Raw genomic sequence first — 22,836 nt, 5'->3', positions numbered from 1 at the left:
ATTTGCCTCTTTATGCATTTCTGTTTTGAAGTTGTATGTGGTGAACTGGCAGTATGTTTTTAATTTATGCTGTGTTTTGAAATAAACCCAAGTATTCGCCCTGAAGTGAACAGATTTTCCCAAGGGATGCTGGAGAAATGGGGGGTTCAGCAGAATTGTCCTTGTGATCTTGTTGCTGGACTGTGCCTGGCTAAGAAAAACGTAACATTTGCACTAAAAATACATCTTGTAGTAGGTTTGTTTTCTGGTGTTACATTTCCTACACATATGGCATTCATGAAGCTTTCTATGAACAGTATAGTTTGCAATATTTGCAAGATGACTCTTCCTGTCATGCCTGACTAGACATTTCTTTTAAATTACTGTGGTCCATCATGATCATCTAAAAATATCTATCTCTAAAATGAACCATATGCGTTGGGTATTGCATAACAGATCAGCAAAGGGGAACCAGGAGTGTTGGTGACAGTGGGGAAGCAAGGTTGAGGAATGGAAGTGGAGAGGAGATGCACCACGGAGCATTCAGAGATGGAGCTAAGCTTTGGCGAAGTAAATTAACTCATTGCAACCACTAAATAGTCTTTGGATAACAGTGCCATTATGGTCATTTTGTTGACAGGTTTGTGTCTTGTATTCAAACTGACCTTGAGGAGATGGAGATGCATGTGCCTGCGCCAAACCACTCGACTGGAGCGACTGGAGTGTCTGGTTTGTTTTGTACGCTGTTCATCCTGCAGGCCTGATAAAGCAGGCATTCTGGGCAGGCAGCACGCCATTGACCTTCTCACCCCCCACCCGCCAGTCCCTCTCTAAGGCCCCTGACACCTCGCACTTCACTTTCCATCATTGTGTTATCTTCCTGGCATGTAGCTCTTCAGCATGAATGGGGAAAGAACAAGGTAGCGGGAAGAGGATGATTAAAGTGCACGGTGTAGTGAACATCTGCTGCTCGAGTTTTCCTGACCACATTGTCTTGGCTTAAACTTTACATCTAGGCTTTGTCTACAGTTCACCAGTATTGTCTGGGAGTTAGAATCATTATAGATGGATTCAGATTTTTTTCACATTTTTCTTTCAGTTCCTGCTCGAAGATTTGAGATTGGCTGTCCACATTCCTACAATTTCCTCACAATCGTTTTCCAAATTATTTCATTCCATGCAACAAACTGTTTCACATTGAAGTCAGGGGAGTGTGGAAAGTGTTTTTCTTTTTTTCTCTCTTTCGGTTTAGGTCATTCTTGCTGACGTTCAGATCAGGGGAGACAGCTTAGCCTACACAGATTTTATCTCTGTGGCGAGAAAACATGGAAGAACTTTAGTGCCTGATTTCTTTTGGGTTTGTAACTCAACCAAATTATGAAATAACTCGCTCTCCGAAAGGATTTGCGGGATTGTGCTCATTTGTGGTAATGGGAACTCTTTAAGGGTTTTATGACCCTTCAAAGTCTGTTTGCATTTCCCTAAGTGCAGGACTCTGACTCTGTTTGGGTCATAATAAAAACACAATAAACCTGTTTCTAGTCATGTTTCAGCTGTATCATACCGGAGAAAGACAAAGCTGACTACCATTATCGCTGCCTCTTTGCCCTGAGTCATCTTCAGCAGTGGCTGCCGCACCAGTTATATCTGGCCTGCGCCGGCCTGACCCGGCATTAATGTCTCACAGTCTCACAGTATAAGAATGCAGCCCCGTCCTGATAAACCTCTCTGGGTTTTTTCTCCTTTTATTGATGCTGATCTTCAAGCACTCTGCTGTGACGATGCTTAGCAGGTCAGACTGCAGATCCAGTGTCACTGGTTGAGTGGGTGAATAGTGCAGTTGGGTGGGAGACGGTCATACCAGGCGGCAGCACATGATGTGATGCAGAGGGTTTAGCCGGAGGGCAGCAGTTTACTCGGCTTTGACATTAATACAGCAAGTGTGTCCCAGAGTTCCTTTGTCACTTGACTAAGGTCTAATTTGGGAGATGTGGGAGATGTCCTTTCTCTCTCTGCTGTGTTTGTGTGTGTGTATGTGTGCTGTATAAAGGCTATGTTCCATGATTCTTTGCACCTGTTGCACGGCAGTGGATTCCTCTGTCATGCTATAGCTGAATGTACAGTATAGATTGTGTCTGATGCTGTCAGTCAGTGCTTTCACTTGTTGTTCCCTCAGCTCTGCTCCCACCTGGACAATCTGTTTCATTCACTGTTTTTGGTTGCAGAATGTAGCACAGCAGGACATGAAGAAAGAAAGGCAGAATTGACAGACTTGCTTTTGTTCCCCCCGTTTATTATCCATCCATTGTTCTGCTTACTAGGACAACCCACAGAAATGTGGCCGTGTGTGTTCATATCCACACTGAACTCTGTGTTTGACGGATTTACAAATTCAATCATTTTTCAAGTTGGATGTTTTCTCTGTCTACACACGGTTGTGCGTAGTTACATTTAAACTGATGAACAACATCAGAAAGTATTGCAGCCATTCAGGGATTTCCCTGCTTGTGTTGCAGAAAAGCAGGGCAGATGCTGAAATCACCAAGACATCTGGATCAAATAGTTTATTCACAAACATCACATATAAACACCTTTATGTCGGATGCATGCTCAGTTGTTGTAGACACTAAAACTCACAATGAGAGTCATAAGCGGATAATGCATGAAAATATGCTTAAAGCCTTAGTAACAAACCAAATATTTATATAAAAGTGCAGCAGGGAACGATACATACAAGATGTATTTTACTTGACTGCCCCTTTTGTAAAAACTTGTTGGCTCCAACTTCAAAGTTTAAGCAAGACAGTTATTCATCTTCGTTGTTAAAGAGCCGTAAGTCTTATGTAAAATGATGTCAGTAGTCATGTCTGGATGCAATGGTTCCTGAATAAAGTGAAGTTTACTAAACACTGGAGTCCCCAAAGTGTCTTTGAACGTGCGCCAGCTCTCCAGTATCTCTCCACAGACCTACGGGCGAGATAACGACTTAAGGGAAACACTGATTTAATATCAGGGAAGTCAATGAATCTTCTCGCCATCGCGCCTCCACGTGCTCTCTGCATGTCGCACTCCCTTACAGTTAGTCCCTCTCTCTCTCACACACACACACACACACACACACACACACACACACACACACACACACACACACACAGGATGTTGTATCTCCTGTGATCTTCTTAGCTATGCAGTACCAAAGGTGTTTATCTCTTCTTTGACAACAATGAATGGCATAGTTGGAATAGTTTAGGACAGGATCACAGTTATCTGCACTTGTCCTTGAGTCCTGTCTGGCCTGAGTGTAAACACACACACACACACACACACACACACACACACACACACACACACACACACACACACACACACACACACACACACCTTACCACAAAGCAGGTTTAACAGATTTCCTGTGAGCTATTGTATCTGCTGGAAGATGGTAGCATCCTGGTCCAAGCCTCCAGGCTGAACAAGCCAAACCCCCCCCCCCTTCCGCTCTTAATCTCCATTGCTCTCCCACTCTTCGTCTCTTCTTCAACTCTCCTCTCTCCTTCTCTGTCTATACTCCCCTTCTCTTTCTGCCCAAGAGACGCTACCTTTGCTGGTATATTTGTCTTTGGCTGTACACAGATCCATCTCTCTGTCAATCCATCTGTTTTTGCCCTCACCCACCCCTCCTTTTACCCAGCCTCCTCTCTTCCTCCATGTGTCCGGTGATCCCCTGTGTAACCCCTGAGGAGCAGTCTAAACACTGTATTCAGAGCCAGGGCCAGTTGGGCCTCCAGCAAAAACAGAGAGAGAGGCCAGACACAAACACTCATCTCTCCAACCAAATGCCCGCCTGCCTCACATATTTTGGCCCTCTGCTCTCTTATGTGCCACGAAGTTTGTCTCTCAGATAATAATCTATCTATTCCATCATTAACCCCTTGTTTCTCTTGTTTTGAGATAGTGGTCATTTTGCTTTATGAACCCATATTAGTGGGTGGTGTTGGCTTGTACAAGTGACATTGTTGTTAATCCTGTCGGTGTATGAGGACATATCTGCGAAGTCTCCATCCATAAAAATCTGTTTATTGATAAACTGTATGTCCAACAAAACACTGTACTGGAAAAAGCTTGTTTTTTTCCACACTTTGCAGATGTTTTGTGTCTGGATTGGTTGTGACTCACACTGTTTCCTTGAGACGTAAAAGCTGTTTGATATGCTTTTTATTATGGTAACAGTCCTTCTGAGTTACAGTGCCCGTAGTTTGCTAAAAATGGCTCTGTTTTGTCATGCATCGAAAATAGTTGATTTATGTGATTCTAAAATCCCCAGTAAACAAGAGTATAAATAATAGGTTATTCCAGGAAGATTTGACATACCTCCTGGAGAATCATAATACTTTACAATACAAGTCTGCTTTACTCAAAAGCCAATAAGATTGAATCTTTAATCCAGACCATCAGAATTGAAACAGTTTACAGGGATCAACCTTAAATCAACATATTGTATACCGTCTAAATATTTTTTCGTTAGTCTCAATTTCAACCGTAATTTAATCTGCTGTGCAATGTGCAGTGGGTAATTTGCTCAGTTCCTGGCTATTTTTTTTCCATTTGTTTCCTTTTATGATCAGAGAGTGACTGAGTTCAGGCAGTTTTGCCTGGCATCTTTGCTGATGACTTTCAAGGAAAATAAATACTGAATGTGCCACTTCCCACTCTGATGAGCAGATGTAATTGCTGCTCTGAAGCAGGACATCCTGTCTCTCTGTGGGGGCACTGTAATATGCCTGATGCCATTTCCATTTAAGGTTTGAACGTGGGGGGTTGTTGGAAGAAAGTCTCAGGGCATATAATAACCACTGAGCTTTTAACAATTTCAGATCTTCAACAAACACACTGAATTCGAATGATTCCAGCAATGGTTCTCTCTTGAACAGATAATGTAACATCAGTCAATGTAACGCTGAGTATATTAGACCATGTTGTGTGAATTGTCCTCTCTAATATTCTCAATGAATTCTCTCTCACTATCTTTTCAGTTCTGCCAGCCTGGAGGTTGGAGGCTGTCCAGGGATAGGAAAGTACCTACCTTCTTCACCGTTGTGCTGACAGATATCGATTCAGACCGACACTACTGCTCCTGCCTCACTTTCTATGAGGCTGAGGTCAATTTGCAGGTATGACTGAAACACATGCAGTGCCAATAAAGGTTTCGAAGGTCTTTTTGTCTTTGTTTTGAGCCCCTTTTCTGCTGTTTTCATTCATGCATCAATTCATTTGTTTATTCTCTCTAACACCTCGATCACTTTCAAGGTCACAGGAACCTGTAGCTTATCCCAGAATTCAGTATACTGCTGTACAGCTGTTTTAGGACTGTTGGAGTAAACATGAGCATCATGTGAAACCCCACAAGAACATACAAATAACATGTAAACTACACATAGGGCTGAGGCCTGTGAGGTGATAAACACTGAACCACTAGACTCGTGATGGACTCCTGATGAGCATGAGGTCACAATTCATCTTCTTTTATCTCCTGACTCTTAGAGGCCATCAGCAGTGTGATGGTTCTCATTTTCTCTCTTCCATTTTCAGCTTATTGGGATTTGTTTTGTTTTTTTACCGTCTTTGGCACTTTTTAAAAGTAAAGAAAGTGCCAGACACTCTCAGGAATGTCTGTCGTTTGTGAGATGTCCTCCAGAATTTGAGGCATTAGTAGAAAACAAAAGTCTGCTTAAATCAGGCTAATAAATCGTGAGCTGGCTGAAGGATGCTGTTGTTAAGGGAGAGGATCGACCTGTGTTCTCCACCAGCGCTTTTCATTTGATTTACCTGTGCATACAAGGTTGTGTTGATTATAGATTAATGGTCATGGCGCAAATGTTCAAAACCCCCAAAAATGATTGATTTCAACAGATTTGTTTGGATGTGATCATTTTTATGCTTATGAATGATCTTGTTAATGTCTCTTCCTGCCAAAAGCCCACAAAATACCAGTCTAATTGTTTCACTGTGTTTGACTTTGAGGCCTTAAATGACTCTTGTCGCTCTGCCCACTGTGACTTCACTTCCTTTCACATGTGGGAGGCAGTCTTCAATCACCTTACAGGAAGATCAGCAAAACATTTTTCAGCTTAAATGCGAAATTCCATCATGTACAAGAAATGTTTGTTTGCTGAATACTGTAGTAGTGCATCTTTTCCTCATTACTTTACCATTTCAGCTTGTTGTGTGAATCAGATCATAATTACACAAACATTCTTCTGTTTGAACAACCGGGCACATTTTTCCACGTCCGTTCTAAAGCATGAGAAGGGAAATTGTCACATCAAAGGGTAGAAAACAACCAAAAATAGCCTATTTGTTAACTGTTATGGGGTCCTTTTTGGAAGAGTCTACTAACAGACGTAATTGTCATTGCTCGTAACTGCTTGGTGTAGTCCTTCGGCTGTGGACTGCAGGCCCGTGGATCATCTTCATTTAATACTGAAACCTTAATCGTCCTTGGTCTGTTTTCTGTCCTCACACACTGACTGAGTGGAGAGAATATGATTTACCATTAACAACAGATTTAGACTTGATTATGTGGCCTAATGATTTTGTAATTGTGTCTTTGTTTACTGTTATCTGGGGACTGGCATGGCTATTAGTGAGGGCTGTAAACTGTTTTTCACACACACTCTACATTTAATGTTTATATTGGGTCTGCATGAGGAAAAAGCAGTAAAGACACTGTTTTTGCACCAGAAGTTTATTGAGTTTAATCACGAATTGTGCCAGATATTTACCAGGTGCACGGTAGGAAGGAGCTCCACATACTAGATATACTTTGATTTATGTACAAACATTAGTTTCATTTCACCTCACTCATAATAGGAATCATACAGCCAGTGACAAACACAATCAAATCATGTCTGCACAGACCTCAGAAAGTCCCAAATTTTCTTTCTCACTTCACTGTTTATTATCAGACAGGTTGTAAAACTGATTTTTTTTAAAGAGACTATGTTAGACTATGCTTTCACTCAGGGACACCATGCCAGAAGTAGGAAGTTGTACAAAGTATTTTTATAGTTTCTCATTATGGGTAATTTATGTTAGTAACACATTGATAGACATACCTGACTATACCATCCTGTGAGCTTTTATTTTCATTATTGAAATAGAATAGTGTCTAAACCAGCTCACAGTAAGTGAAGTCACAGTAAGTGAGATGTTTGCATGTGCCAGAAAGACACTTGAGCAAGAGCAACATGGGTGCTTTGTGTATTTTACATTATTACTATATTAATACATCACCGTATTGTGAAGATTAGACCTATAAACTTCTGAATATGATAGACTCTTCAACCACAAGGCCACCTTACCTTTTTTGTCAGTTCATTATTACATTTAGGCTATATTTGGCCCCGTACAGATATCATGTTCCTGCAAAATAACACACACATTCCTGGATTCAGCGTATGGGACTGAAGATCTTCTTGAAACGTGAGGGTGTTTTAACAATCTTTATTCTATAAACTGACATCCTTATCTACGCAGTTGGATTCCAGTGGAGAGTCCAGACAGGCGGCGGAGGAATGTATTTTGTCTAATAATTGAACCAAATCCTAAGAATAATGGTATAATACGACCCCCATCTGAATGGGATATTTTGATCCCATACTCCTAGGTCCCGAGATACTGAAGCACTTATGGCATGTTTTCATTGCCTGTAGAAATATACCAGATTGTGACAAGGGCTTTAGTTAGGAATGAGGTTGGTGTATCAGTGTCCTGATAGGGCTCGTGGATCCCCGATAGAGACAATTAGAACCAGATTGACAAGCTTGTCCTGATTTTGGGGAGAGGTAGATAACATTTCGGATCAAATTACTCTATAGTTTACATTTGACATACAGTAAACTGTGCACTTAAAATACCTGAATTCAGTTTACTTTGAGAGGAGAGTTTCCTGTTAAAGTGGACTGAATCCTGTGACCATTTTGTGTTTCCAGGTCATTCTTTGTTTCTCGTAATATCATTGCCCACATTTATAAGCTTTTGAATACTTAATACCCCACAAAAATGGATAACCGTTGCATATGTACGTGCACATAGAGTATGTTTTTGACAAACTGTAAATTAAATATCTTGCTAAATAAGTATTAAATAATGTTGTTAGCATCTTTGTTTTTGTTACTAATGTCTCTGATGTTTTGCATTTGCTATGTGCAATATGTGACTCCAAGTGGGAAGCAACATTAAACTAATTTTGGTTCTCCTCTAAGGAAATTCACTCATCTGATTTAGTCTCTTTGTAGGCGAGATCTTTTATTAACCTCATAATTTTAGAAAATCTGTTGTGTTCATTTAATGGCTCTGGTGGGATGAGCAGCTGTGCTGAATGGGGAACGATTGGGAAACAAGATAATTAATAGTCCAAACATTCAGAAATGTGTATCTCCTCTCTGGAGACAAAGGAGGATTTTTAAGATTTTTTGGGCCTGAAGCTATGACTTTGTCTGTTGCAAGAGTTTTGTGCTGTCTATTTTTGGCTGGGCCAAAGCAAAGTGAGGGCCAGCACTATAAACGTGAAAAACTGTGAGGTACTGAGCGAGCGAGTGATGAAGTTACACTGGGTGTCTGACAGTTGGTGGTCGCTCTTTCAAAATGAACAGGTACGAAAATTTGTCTAAGTGCAGCCGTCGACGGCTACTGACTTTTAGTCCATGTCCTTGTTCTACGTGGGCCCCACCTTGTTCTCACCTTGTGTATAAGTTGAGCTAAGACCTGGCAGTCAGCTCCCAATAATAGCTTTATCTTCAGTTAGTTAAAGCTGCTAGGTTCAGCTCAGCTAGGCTTCTCCTCAGTAACCGGTCCATACTATCAATGCAGCCTAACAGCACATCACAGATGCGACGATGTATGTATGTATGTATGTATGATGTATGTAATAGAGACGATGGTTACTCACTGTGACAGTCCAACATAGAGCAGAGTAGGAGAGAAAAACACCTTTCCATGCATGAGACCCAACCCAACCCAAATAACAATAACTGACAGAACAATACAGATACAATACAAAATTAGACATCCCCCAGATTGAAACAAATGAAAGAGCAGGGGGGAGTTAATAATAGATAATTATAATTATAAGTTCTCAAACATCTTAAGATATGAGTGGAAAATATTGTTCTTGCAACTGCATTTCTATCATTTTTTGACTCATACGTAGCCTAACCATGTCATGTAATACGCGACTTCAGAACATCTTAACAACAAATATTACTGGGACCACTATAGAAAATAGCAAATTAACATTTCATATCCAGGAATTCACATTATAGACATTACTGCTGACCATACACGAGGAATACAGGAGGAATACTGTTTCCACTACTTCTACTTTCACACACCCTCAAATGAAAAGTGTTAGAAGTTTTGTGCCCATCCATAAACTCTTTATGTTTTTGGCACATTAGTTATTTTTCCTCGGAGAATGTGCAACACATGTGATGTGCAGTACATGCCAGGCACGTTCTGGACAATGGGATGAGTTTGAGGCACATGATGTATTCACAAGCTAAAGTAGGAGCTCAGCAGTGCTGGCATGCTCTACGGTACAGTTCAAGGTCTGTAGTCCATGGCACTGTGTTGAACTCTTCAACTGAAATAGCTTCTTTTTTTTAATGTTTCAGGGATCAAAGAGTATTGAGGCTGATGGAGATGAAGATGAGGAGGCAGAGGAGGATGGCCTGATCCAGCCAGCTCAAGTGTTTGCACCAAAAAGTCTCATTCTCGTGTCCAGGCTGGATTATCCTGAAATATTCCGGGTAATAAGACACCATATGATTAAATCTTGATTAAAAAATATTTTTTCTGTCTTGTTCAGGAGGAATACTCCGAATTTTTGTCAAATCAGTGCTTTCATCTTGCAGTTCTGAGATGACGCTAATCTGCTTTGTACTGTGCAGAATAGGCCCGAGTTTGCTTAAGCGCATTGCACGCACTTCAGTGAAGTAAATGAGACATAGAGGCATAAGCACCTCTGATCTTTTCATTACAGACTGAGTTGTTCGTAGGTTTTGCAGACTCACGGTCAGCCTTGCTATTCCTGTTAATAGGTTCTTCTGTTCCTACACGCTGTTAGAATAAACTGTGCTGTGAAACATTACCTAAATGCCACAGACTAATCAAAAGCACAATATTTTTTGTTTTATAGCTCAGATGTTAAAGGGTCACCATGAGCTGCAATATTGATGAGTTATCCTCTGTATGTCCCTGTGTAATGTTTTACTTGTATTTGACATGTTGTCCTTCCAGGGGTGCTTGGGTCTGATCTACACGGTTTACATCGATAGCCTGAGTTTCCCTTTAGAGGGTCTGGTGGCCAACCTCTTTACGTTCCAGGTTCCTGTCGCTGGTGGATCCCAGGTAAGTCTCAACTGAGATGAAGCGCACCTAAAGTCTGCAGAGCACCTCACTATTCTGCTGCTGGCCTGATCTTCACAGATCCAGACCAGACAAGGGGCTAGAAAAGGTTGAAGTCTATCCTGTTTGACTCTGAGGCAGAGGCTCAATGGTGCAACTACTAAAATGATTTATGTTAGCTGTGCAGCCAATCAGGAATGTCATGTTCAGGTGGTGCCAGAGATTGTTGTTCAGCCACAGGCAGTAATTTTTCTAATACATATTCGTCATTTTTTTCCATCATGTTACTCGGAGCAAAATACCTCAGCCTAGAGAAGTGAAAAAGACAGCAGAGTTCTTAAACTGTGTTTATAACAGTTTAAGGGAATATATATTTAAAATGTCCCTCATTACTTAGTATTTTGTTTGCTGAAGTTTGGCTGCCAAATGTCAGAAGGTGAGGTTATAAATGCAGTGCAATAGATTACAGGCAATAAAAAAATTAAAAAACTGGAATTGAATGTCTCAGTCATATTGGAAAATGACTGTACATGTACCACTGCCACTGGGTAAAAATCCTCATCACTGAGGTAAAAATCATCTTTTGTTTTAAACGATGTTCTGTTAGAGGAAAGAATTTGGCCTGTTCCCCATCGAGACGCCACTACAAATCTCAAGTCAGTCTGCCTTTAGGCAAAAACCTCAGCAGTGGAACAGACCCATTTGTCAAAATAGCACCTAGTTAAACATACAGGTATGTCAAGAATTGTATGAATGGAGACCCGGCCTTTGATTTTTCACTTGACAGATGAACCTTTTATTACATACATACTATTACATACTACATCTTAAAGGTCTCTACCAACCACTTTTCACTGTTACATCACCAGTTTGACCACACATTTCAGATACATACTATAGAAATGTTTTTAATATATTTTTTAAATTCAAGGATCTTTTTAGGAGCGTGATAAGAGAGTGATATTGCTGCAACTCTGTCCTGCATCGGTCATATTTTGGTGAACAACTAATTGAGGATCTGTATCAATCAAACCCATTCAAATGAATAATTCAATCCTGCATCTGCAGCGTCTGTGTAGCACTAAATAGCATGTGTCTTCTTTATTTGATACTGCCATAGTACACTCATAAATCCTAATGGATCACATGCTTGTGCCTGTAAACGATGGCCGTAGAAATTTTCCATGACTGTTTTCTGACCTTTACTGCTTTTGTTTTTCTTTACAGAAGCTGTTTAGCCTGGGAGCAGGAGACAGGCAGCTCATCCAGACGCCTCTGAACGACACATTGCCTGTCACATCCAAAAGTGTTGCTCTGCTCTTCCAGCAGCTGGGTGAGTCCAGGCACCTTTTAACTACCAACTTGTAATCAGGAAGATTACAAGACAGGAAGTGACTTCATGAGTCAGACCGTGACTTGTTAGTAACTCTGTGTCATGTCATTTATTTTATTTGTTATTAACGTAAATCCTGCTGTAGAATTCATTGAATGAACAGCTGCAGGGTGTCACGTTTACAAAACATCCCCTTACGTTTTAAGGCATTTTAGGTTGTTATAAATAAAGAACATTTGTTTTTATCATATTACTGGCATTATTCATCATTAGTTTTCTTTGCTTTAATAAAGCAGCTTAATGTGTGTGACATATTTTAAATTCATTCAGTCTTGATCCTTATCAGATTTTTAGAGGCTCAGTTCTACTTTTCCCATCACATGGTGGTAAACTTCAGCTATGTAGGACCAGGAAACTTTTGCAATGAGCCATTAAGAACTTGGATTAATTCTACACTTACTTTGTCCACTGTGTCTGAGGCAAGATTATGGTGGGCTTTGTCCCATCAGTGTTTCTGTAATTTTGTCTGGGCTAGAACGAGCACATGATGAAGATTTGATGCACTTTACTGGTTTCACGTTTTCGCTGTGTTTACTCAATATGTTAACGGGTCAGACTGTAAATGCTTAGCACGGGCAATACGTGCTTTGGTAAAGATACAATATGCCTGATTCACCGTGACTCATTCATTGTGTAGTTCAGCTGTGATTTAGGAGTGTACTTATCACTTTCCTCAGCCTTTGACATAGAGGTTTGTAATAACTCATAAAGTGAGCTGTAGTGCATTATAGTGCTGAGGGTGAAATTAAATATTAGTCACCTGAAATTTGATTTGTAATGGAAAGTTGGCCATCATTTAGCCTCATTTGATTAGAAGAATGTGCTTCAAAACAGAGTGGGTTTTATTTCCTGAGTGTATTCACACCATCCTCTGTTTGTTTGGACAAAGTGGTGAACATGCACATGGGGGGGTATTTGCACGATACACATGTGATCAAGGTTATGTGGAAGTCATGCATTTGTAGCCAATCTGGATACACAAAACAAAGCAATCTTGATATTATACCCAGCAGTGGCCGTTCAGTCCTCGTAAGCCTGTTTCCATTAAGCAGTAAATTACAATATGGAGTGCTAATTGTCCTCAAAACAGCTACAGGGCCACAATTAATGTGTGTTGGAAAGGTGCTCAATGTGTGACTTATTGTCAAAATTGTATAATTATTAATGTTAAAGTCAAGTAAGAAGTGTAAAGTGCTGTTGTGCTGTGAGTAATAGGACAGTTGCCAAGACTTAGATGAGGAAATCAATGCCAATCTAATGTCTGTAAACTAAATATAAGGCTACAGCCAGGAGATGGTTAACTTAGCTTAGCATAAAGACTAGAAACACAGGGAAACATCTAGGCCTAAAACCACAGCCTATCTTTTTTACACTTGTGTACAGATTAAAGGAGATATTATATAGATAGATCAGATAGATAGATACAGTCATAACAGTGGTACTGTGCTTTCATTTAACTCCTGGGAAGAATTCGAATAATTGTATTTCCCAAAATGTTGAACTGTTTCTTTAATAATGACTGTATTCTTCAATCCCTCTAATGTAAGACGATAGACATGTAACTGCTCAGTCTGTCTTCTGACCATACAGACCATGCACATGGGACAAAGTGTGCAGTTATCTGTCGTCAGTCCTCCTACTGTTGTAGCAACAAGTAGAAGATTGTTTTTCCTGTTAATCCCACTTTGATTAACTATTAAATATGATGTTTGATTTTGATCGTGTAGCATGACAAATGTATGCAGGAATCTCTGATTGAGAGTTAAGCCCTCATGGCATACTGAGTTTAAGTGACTTTGGCCGAGTTAATCATTCCTCCGCCTTTAAAACTCACTGATTGAGTGCTGACACGGAGGTAAATATCACAAGTCAGCTGACCCGGCTACACGTAAGCAGGGAGAACAAGTGCATCGTTTCTACTTATTAGGTCATCCTTGTGTCCATATGAGGACTGGCTAGAAGCTGTACAGGCAGGCAGGTCGGCACATCGGTCTGTGTGTACAGGTCACAGAGTCACCAGAGAGGAATGTGTGTTAAACATGTCGCTCTGCGCAGGAAGTCCATTCCCCCGGGTGCGAGATAAAACCGGCCATCAACAGCCCTGCTGTTTGTTGTTTGTTGCCTTTGTCTCTTCTGTTGTACGGGGATGTTGCTGTCACTTCTTATTTAGGGCTCGGAAGTGTGTCGCTGTTTCCATAAGATAAGTAAACACCTGAATCTGAGGTGTGATTATGAAATCGGAGCCTTTAATAGGGTGTTCAAATGAGCGCTCTTCTGCAACTCTTTTGATAGAAGAAGGTGTTGTACAAAATAACATTTTACAGCATTTGGACCCACAGTGTCTAAAAAAGATGAAACAGCTCAAGTCATTTGGTTTTAAAAGCCTGTTCAACTTTTAAACTCAGATTTTGTTGAAGCTTGTGTTCAGTTTCCTGTTTATCACTGAAGAGCTCTGCTCAGGCAGCCAGACTTCCAGACTCAGCGCCCCCAGTGGCACGGCTATGTCTGCCAGTGTTCCTCTCTCGTTATCACTTCAATGTGTGATGAATTGGTCTGTCAGTTGCTTGATAGGAAACAATAACAGGAACTGTAAACTTAGAATTCTTCCTGATTGTCACATCGGTATTTGAAATATTATTTATACTGTATGAGAGTATGTCATTTCCTTTTGTTTTTCAGAGATGAGTGTCCCTATAGGGTTATATTCAGTGTTTAATATAAACTGTCCCATTTAGATGTGGGAATGTATTGTTTTTCTCATCATGGGACAGTAGGTTATATGGCTCAAATAAACAGTGGCCACCGTGCAGATTATGTGCAGTGAACTGTTATTCTTGCAGTTGTTGTCATCGACTCCTCAGCTCTTTTATTTTATATTAAACCACAGTTGAGACTGCAACACCAAAGTAACTTTGTGATGGAGTGCACTGAAATTGCAAATCAAGAACAATGTTGCAAGAAAAAAAATAATTTTGCATGAATTTACTTACATGTATAAACTGTTATTTTTCCTCGTTATTTCTTAAATATTGCTCTAGTCCATAGTTTGCTCAATATTTCTGCCTACATGTATTTGCCCCATGCTGTGGAAAACTCAAAGAGTGCAGTGCTCACCTGCCAGCAGAGGTGGGAAGTTTTTCCTCTCTTTTTTTGCATTGTTGCATTATTGCATGCCTACCCAACATCGTGCATTTCATGCATGACAGACGTAATAAGATATAAATGAGAGAAAGAGAGAGAGAGACTATTTGAAGTTTCGGTTAGCTTTGCACAGAAACAGCCAGTTGAAATACCTATTTCTACTTTTACCAGCATCTTTTTTACACAACTATCTGTACTTCTACTCGAGTAAAGAATGTGTGTCTTTTGGCCACCTCTGCCTACCAAAGACAAAGACACACTAGAGAGCCATAATTTACATTTAAACATACAGTTTATTCAATAGACCAGTGAGGCTGCAGTAGCCTGTGCAGACAAGTTAGTGCTCTCTTGTGAAATAAAGTGAGACGCCAAAGAACCAACACAGCTCAGCCTTCTTGGTGCTGCATAGGAAGTGGTGCATTTCAGTTTCACAGTTGGAATCAGATTTGAATCAACTCCACAGATTGTGGAGTCATGCAGCATCATCCCCAGCACTCCAGCATCTTCATAGTGAGATTAGTACAGTACACAAACATTGCCATCCAGCGCATAACACTACAGCCTTCTATATTAAGCTTAGCATGACTGGCCTGCTTAGCATTGCTAAAATTCTACAGAATTTTGTATGGTTTGAATTGCAGTAAACTGTCTTGAAGCTGTTATGGATACGAACTGAACTCCCTAATGAATATTGTGTGTTTCTAATCTGTGTCCACAAATAGCCACAAATGTTTGATGAATGATCTGGAACAATGTGGCAGTCACATTCCAACAAATACCTCATTCATTTTCGTTCTCGGTTGTTTTCTCGTTCCAGGAATCCAAAATGTTCTAAGCCTGTTTTGTGCGGTTCTGACCGAGCACAAAGTTTTGTTCCACTCCACCAGTTACCAGAGGCTTGGAGAGGCGTGTCGCGCCCTGGAAGCCCTCATGTTTCCTCTTAAATACAGGTAAGTAAGTGTTTGAGCCCGGCAGTGGGACAGATTCTCATGTGACTTTCCACTAACACCTTAGCTGGTGTCATGACTTCCTTGGCTTGTGATTCGATTGATGATTAACTTTGTGCATCATTGTATTCAGTTCCAGAAACCGGCATATTTACAGGATAAGATTACTGTTTAAGATCAAAAAATTTGACCTTGCTTAACCTTGTATATTAACTAACTTCAAATTTTCCACTCCCTTTTAGAATTCAGTGCCTTTCACTTGTACAGTGATTCACTTCCTTCCCTTTTTATAATACATTTGTACATTACTATCTTTCTTGTGAAACTAGTCTTTGAGAGATTTTTAGGAGAAGTAATTTTTTGTTTTGTTTTTCGGTGTAAAATCTTTCAAATTACTCCAGACCTCAACATGGCTGCATTACGCTTCAAAACACCTGCAGTTCCTTGTCCACTGATTCATCTCTTGAGATATACCATAACAAAACAAAATGTCTTCCATAAAAAGGGCATGTAAAATGTTAATGACAACATGCATGTGCCGTTATGATAGTGTGGTGTGAGTGTTAATAATAATAATAATAATATCTTTATTCATATAGACAAAGCTAGAACAGGATACTCAGAATGCAATATAACAGTGAGCCAGGTACTGAGGTCAAATAGAGGCAAGTGACAGTGGAAGTGATACCCATTAAACATCTAAATGTAATTAAATACAAACATAAATGTAAAAAGAAAAAAGAAATAAAAAAGTAAGAGCAGAATAGAAGCCATAAAAAAATTAAAATACAGAAATAAATCCAAATAAATAGAATAAAATAAATAGACAACGTCACATAAAAGCAAGTCTATAAGAGAAAGCCCTCTCTTCCAGCCGTTCACACACACCAGTGGCGGCAAACTGTCATGCAAGGCTCTGTTTATGTCCTCTAATGTTCAGTATGTTGCCCACAATGATGTGGGCAGGAGCTGGGGATCGAGTCATCAACCCTGCACCTAATGAACAACCCACTCTACCTCCCAAACCACAGATGCCCCAGTATCTAAGTATTTCACCACAGTGTCACTTTCCCTTATCTGCTCACAGCGCAACCAAACTTTAAGAATAAAAATGAATAATAATAACAGTAAATATCCCTTATGTCTTGCCTAAATATACACAATATAACTCATAAAACTGCCTGTGCCATTCTAAAATTTAACATACACTATGCTGACAATAAGCCCTACAGTAGTAACAGGTGAGTGGTACATAATCCTGGTCATGATGAGTAAGATAAGTAGTACACATTTATAAGATTATCTGACTGTTGTAGTGAAATGAAGTATGAATCCATCGACCTGCTTGGCAATCATTCCCTCATTGATTCTCTTTTTCAGTGTTTTGTTTACATATCCTGTGTCACTGTTGTTATATTATATATCGGTATTTGTGTAATCTTGACTTTCCATGCGCTGGTTTCTGGTAGATGATCATTTCCAAAGCTTGTAAATGATATCATTACAAAATTTATGAACATCCTTTGAGTTTGAGCTTTTGTCTAATTTTATCTGCTCTCTTATCACTTGCTGCGAATGTACTCATTTTGAGTTTCTGTTTCGTAATAACGGACACTCAAACACATTAACTTCCCTGCTGGGAAGTATAATTTAGGCTCTCAGTTGCCCAATTTCTCAATTCTTCCTTATCTGTCTTCCTCCTCATATTGTACATATCGTGTGTATTCACTGTTTCAGTTACCCCTACATCCCTATTCTGCCCTCGCGGCTGCTGGAGGTGTTGAGCTCACCCACTCCCTTCATCATTGGGGTGCACTCCATGTTTCAGACTGAAATCCAGGATCTGGTAAGTGCATATGTGTCACAGGCATCCAGAAATCTCTCTAGCTTGCATGCAGAACTTGAGGATCATAAATTGTTGAAAGCTGTCAGACACCTGTGAATCATTAACAAATATTGGAGTCTTTTAGAGTTTATTTTGATGTCCTACAAGTGAAGATGCATTGTGACATTTTAGGACTTTCTACTGACCAAACCAGTTTTGATCCAAGAAGTCCTCTGGTTGCACATGAAGATTAAGCGGTCTGCCCTTGGACAAGATGTTTATTTAGTTAGTTTCGGCTGAACCTCGTCAGGCACCGGTGTTGTTCCTCACAGTACTCCCTCCAGCTGCAGTCAAACCACCTGACCTGTGGGTGTTTTTATGTGTGTTTACCAGTTGGATGTTATTATTGCTGACCTGGATGGAGGAACAATAAAGATTCCCGAGTGTATCCACTTGTCCGTGCTCCCTGAACCAGTGTTACACCTAACACAGACGGCCTTGTCTCTGGTAAGCACAAGCAGACATGCACATATACAGATGCATCTGTATACAAACTCATTCATTTACAACATGTCCTTAATAAGCGCTTGTATACATGTCTGTTGGTCCATCTTTCACACAGACAAACACACAAATACACACATTGGATATTTATAAAGTAATTCTTGGATTGTTATGCTCAAACTGTTGGTAAAATTCTTGTTCTAACTTTATTTTCTTAATTAAATGATGTGATACTTTTCCAAGTTTGCTGTATTATCCAATTACTCACTTATGTTGCTGTTGCACTTATTGAAAAGTTGTTCTAGAAATGCTTGAAAGCCAAATAGATCATCTGATTCGATGTATTCTTAATAGGTTTTGCACCCCGATCTGGAGATAGCAGACAATGCGTTCCCTCCACCTCGCACTGCACCCTCTAACCTCAAGTTGTTGGTAAGTCAGCCTCTCGCTATCACGTACCCTCCATACATTCATTCATTCATGATCATCAGGGTGTCTCACTGTAAGGAGTGTCCTACTCCTCCCTCATGAGGAGGACATGATTGCCTTCATCAGGCAAAGTCTGTTATTGCTAAAGGGTTAGCCTTGGAGTGATGGCACTAACTTACGGTAACCTTTAAGATAGATAACATCTGTTGTATAATTAATTTATCAGATTGCTTTTGGGGCATAGTTATTTGATGAGTCATGTTGGTGTGTGTGTGTGTGTGTGTGTGTGTGTGTGTGTGTGTGTGTGTGTGTGTGTGTGTGTGTCTGTGTGTCTGTGTGTCTGTGTGTCTGTGTGTCTGTGTGTGTGTATGGGTGTGTGTGTGTTCCAGGACAAGGAGGTGAGGGCCGTCTTTCTCAGGCTGTTTGCACAACTCTTCCAGGGCTACAGGTCTTGCCTGCAGCTCATCCGCATCCACTCTGAACCTGTTATTCACTTTCACAAGGTAAGATAAGGACATGATGGAATTCCCATTGCTGAATTTTGCAAAAAAAAAACCTATTTTCCAATATGTGACCTTAGGTTAAACTCCTTTAGCAATTGCTACTCAGCAAACACATTGTTCTTTTAATCTGCCAAGAATGTTTTTAGCTGGAGTCCAGCAGTGAGGGTGGAATTACATGTAAAGACCTGACAGATAAACATGTCAGGGGTGCATAGAGTGTGTGTTTGTGTGAGTATGCATGTTGTTTTAAATGTGTTGTAGAGGCTCCATGACTCTTTCATGATGCTATCCTTCTGTTTATGCAAGTTCCGGACACAATCCCGTAACCTTGGGCAAAGCCCGGCAATGAGCCATATGAAATGTATTAGGTTTACATTTTTGTTTTCTGCCGGGGATTTTGTTTGTTCATGTCTGTGGTGTCTCCGTGGTAACCCCACAGCACATCATCCTCAAAGTACCCCACATGGATCACATTATAAACAAATGCTCTGCTTATTTGCCTGGAATCGTTGAGTGGGGAAGGCTTGAGTGAACTGTTTTATCTCTTCTACCCACAAGCACAAATAATTATGTGTAAAGTAAATTAAATTCATTTGCATGTAGTCATTTATAACTAGATTTATTTCCCTTTTGTGTACATGCTGAAGAACTTATCCATGATTTCAACAATAAAAGATGCTGGTCTCAGGCCATCTTGCAAAGATTTTTTAGTCAGAAGATTTTGTAATCTTATTCTAAAAATGGCTGTGATCGCTATTCTTGTTTTTCAGTCTGCAGTATGTACATATGAAGAATATTACATTACTCCCATCTGTGCGGGATTGTAACGGCTCTAATTCTGACATTATCCAGACTGCCTTCCTGGGCCAGCGAGGCCTGATTGAGAATGATTTTCTGACCAAGGTTTTGGATGGCATGGCCTTCGCTGGCTTCGTGTCAGAGAGAGGTCCGCCTTACAGAGCCTGCGATCTCTTTGATGAGGTACTGTACCATGATGCTCCACTTAAAGCTGAACTTTATTACCCTTCACTTTATAAATATAAATGGAGAAGTTCATACACAAACTTTTTTTTTTTTTTTACACTAAAAGCTTTTTATTGTCGACTGGTCACATACGGACGATACTCAATCTGTTTAATAAGCTCACTGTAAGTAACGACTGACTGCTGCAGGAACACGGTTCAGAATGTATTCAACTAGATTATCCAGCCCTTTAATAGTTAAATAATACTGCTTTGTTATGTGTTGGTTGTGTGATTTGTAGCTGGTGGCCTTGGACATTGACAGCTTTAAGGAAGAGGAGATCAGCCATGCCAAGCTGCACAAGCACATCAGGGAACTCTCTGAGCAGCTATACAGAAATGTAAGATTTCACACAGATAAATACAACAACATCTCCTCTGATGTCTCATTTTAGCATATTCTACATATCTTTTACTGTATATCCAGTGTCTGTTAATCCTGCTAATACATATCGTTCCCTGGCATGTGCTCTGTAGGAGAACCCCAACCCCCACATGGCATTCCAGAAAGTGCCTCGGCCATCAGAAGGATCCCATCTGCGGGTTCACCAGGTACCCTTCCCCCTGTTGGATGACGGAAAGGTGGAGAAAATGCTGCAGGAGGCTGTAGCAAAACACAGCAGCGTACCGCCTTCTACACGAACTGAGAGGAAGTGTGTTGTACCTGCCGGACCACCCGTTGGTATGGCCAAATTTAAACTGCCGTAATGTACAGTACACTCTGCTGTGATGATGTGAACAGTTACTGGAATTCTTTACATACCTGCATGGTTTTGTTAATATTAAATCTCTCACAAAGTGACAGATTTAACTTAAGTGATGTCTACAGAAGATTATGTTTGAAGATGTTTGCAGCTGTAGTGTTAACCTGCAGTGATTCCTCTCCTTTTATGTCCTGTTGTATTCCAGTGTCCATTATGGGTAAGAGTGGCTCCGTGTTTAACAGCGCTCGCAGGCTGGAGGTTGTGCGGAGCTGCATTTCCTTCATCTTTGACAACAAGACCCTGGAGACTGAAAAGGTGATGCACAATGTCTTTCACCAGGGGAGCTAATCAACCTTTAAACAAGATCATTAACTGGAGGCATCTGCCCTGTGTGTTGCACCCGTCCAGCAGGCTGTTATGAAGCTGTAGTTTTCCTCACATTCATCACGCTAATATCTCCCAGCTGGCACACAGACACTCCAACTCAGAAATAGATCGGGGCCTGTAATCTAACACACTCTGAATCTGTGTTTGATATCTTGCTTTGCAAAGCAATAATTTTAGTTTTAACACAGAAGTTAATTAGTTCCTGTCTCTTGTGTTTCCTTCTGCAAATACGTCTGCGTGGGTTTTCCTTCGTTGTGGCCCCATGTATGTGAGGTCGTAGGTGAAAAGTTCTGCCCAATATACATCCAATGTGTTTCAGATGGGATGATTGCCAGTTACTTTATGCATCCCACTGGCTTTATATTGTTGTTATATAATCCAAGCCTGCATCTCTGAGCAAATGTAAAAGTGCATAGCTTGCATCCTTCTGAACCCCCAATGAGCCTGTAAATCCTTCGATCCCAAATGATCAGTGTGAACACCACCGACCGAACAGCAGGTCGAAGTAGCTGGAAGTACTGTGTTGGAACATAGTGTTGCTGTAAGCAGTGAATCAAAATCAAATTATCAATATTTCATAACGCAAAAGGTTTACTTTCTCAAAAAGCCTGAAAATCTCAAGAGGCAAAATCACAAATTGTCAATTGTGTTCTCTCTCTATCTCTACTCAGCCTCTCTTGTCGCTTTATTTAGAGGTTATGTTTTGTTTTATCCACCTTTCTTGTGACAGACGCTGCCGGCTGCACTGCGCGCACTGAAAGGCAAAGCAGCTCGCCAGTGTCTGACTGAGGAACTGAGTCTACACGTTCAGCAGAACCGCGCCATAATGGACCACCAACAGTTTGACTACATCATTCGTATGATGAACTGTGCCCTCCAGGTAAGTCATGAAATGGACATCAGAGACATCCCATCTGTACTGTAAACTGATGACTTTTCTTGTAACATCAAGATCTTGATATACAATCAGTCAACTAATCTGTTAGTTGATCAAAAATAAACTGATAATAACTTTGATCATGAACTGAAAACTACATTTGCTGCAATCTGTTTCTAACCTCATTATGCAACATTCACTGAAATTGCATCATACATCAGTAACACTATATTTTTGTTTGCTTTTGAATGAAATGGGTTTCATGATTTTTATTTTTTTGTTTTATTATTTTAATCTGCTGATTGAACAGCCTTTATTTGAAACTTTTTATATATTTTTTTTAACTTTTTGGAATTCTGCTACAAATAGGAATTTGACCTTTATTTTTGTGGAGCAGTGGGAATGTGAATCTCTTTTCAGACCAGTGTGTTATTCTTATGATAACAACATAATATAACATGATTATTGTTAAATTAAGATTAATTCAATTAAACTTCATTGCCAGTACACCAAAACTGATCTCAGGAGTTGACTAAAACAATCACAAATTAAAAATTAGGGAACTTATAAATTAGATTATGATCAAAGTAATATCTAAAACTCATACCAAAGGGCAACTAGTTACTAATTTCACCAAAAGCAGTGTGTAAGTAGGACACTAGTAGACTTAGACTTAGACTTAGACTTCACTTTATTGATCCCTTTGGGATGACTCCCTCAA

General features: G+C 40.1%; 1 protein-coding gene across 3 annotated transcripts in view; it reads left to right on the top strand.

The window, feature by feature from the left end:
• Positions 1-22,836, top strand: part of sbf2 (SET binding factor 2) — an 87,260-nt gene that overhangs the window by 26,529 nt on the left and 37,895 nt on the right. For all 3 annotated transcript variants that reach the window (XM_051380375.1, XM_051380376.1, XM_051380374.1), the window contains exons 3-16: positions 5,010-5,147; positions 9,651-9,785; positions 10,276-10,386; positions 11,611-11,716; positions 15,735-15,867; positions 17,602-17,710; positions 18,083-18,196; positions 18,548-18,625; positions 19,012-19,125; positions 19,978-20,106; positions 20,390-20,488; positions 20,625-20,829; positions 21,057-21,166; positions 21,969-22,118. In XM_051380375.1, the coding sequence (XP_051236335.1) occupies positions 5,010-5,147; positions 9,651-9,785; positions 10,276-10,386; positions 11,611-11,716; positions 15,735-15,867; positions 17,602-17,710; positions 18,083-18,196; positions 18,548-18,625; positions 19,012-19,125; positions 19,978-20,106; positions 20,390-20,488; positions 20,625-20,829; positions 21,057-21,166; positions 21,969-22,118 (1,731 nt within the window). The remainder of the gene's footprint in view (positions 1-5,009; positions 5,148-9,650; positions 9,786-10,275; positions 10,387-11,610; positions 11,717-15,734; positions 15,868-17,601; positions 17,711-18,082; positions 18,197-18,547; positions 18,626-19,011; positions 19,126-19,977; positions 20,107-20,389; positions 20,489-20,624; positions 20,830-21,056; positions 21,167-21,968; positions 22,119-22,836) is intronic.

The sequence above is a fragment of the Dicentrarchus labrax genome, unplaced genomic scaffold (assembly GCF_905237075.1).
Source record: "Dicentrarchus labrax unplaced genomic scaffold, dlabrax2021, whole genome shotgun sequence".
In the NCBI taxonomy this organism is placed as follows: Eukaryota; Metazoa; Chordata; class Actinopteri; family Moronidae; genus Dicentrarchus; species Dicentrarchus labrax.
Note: the sequence above shows the minus strand (reverse complement) of the source record. Positions and strands in the feature narration are given on the sequence as shown.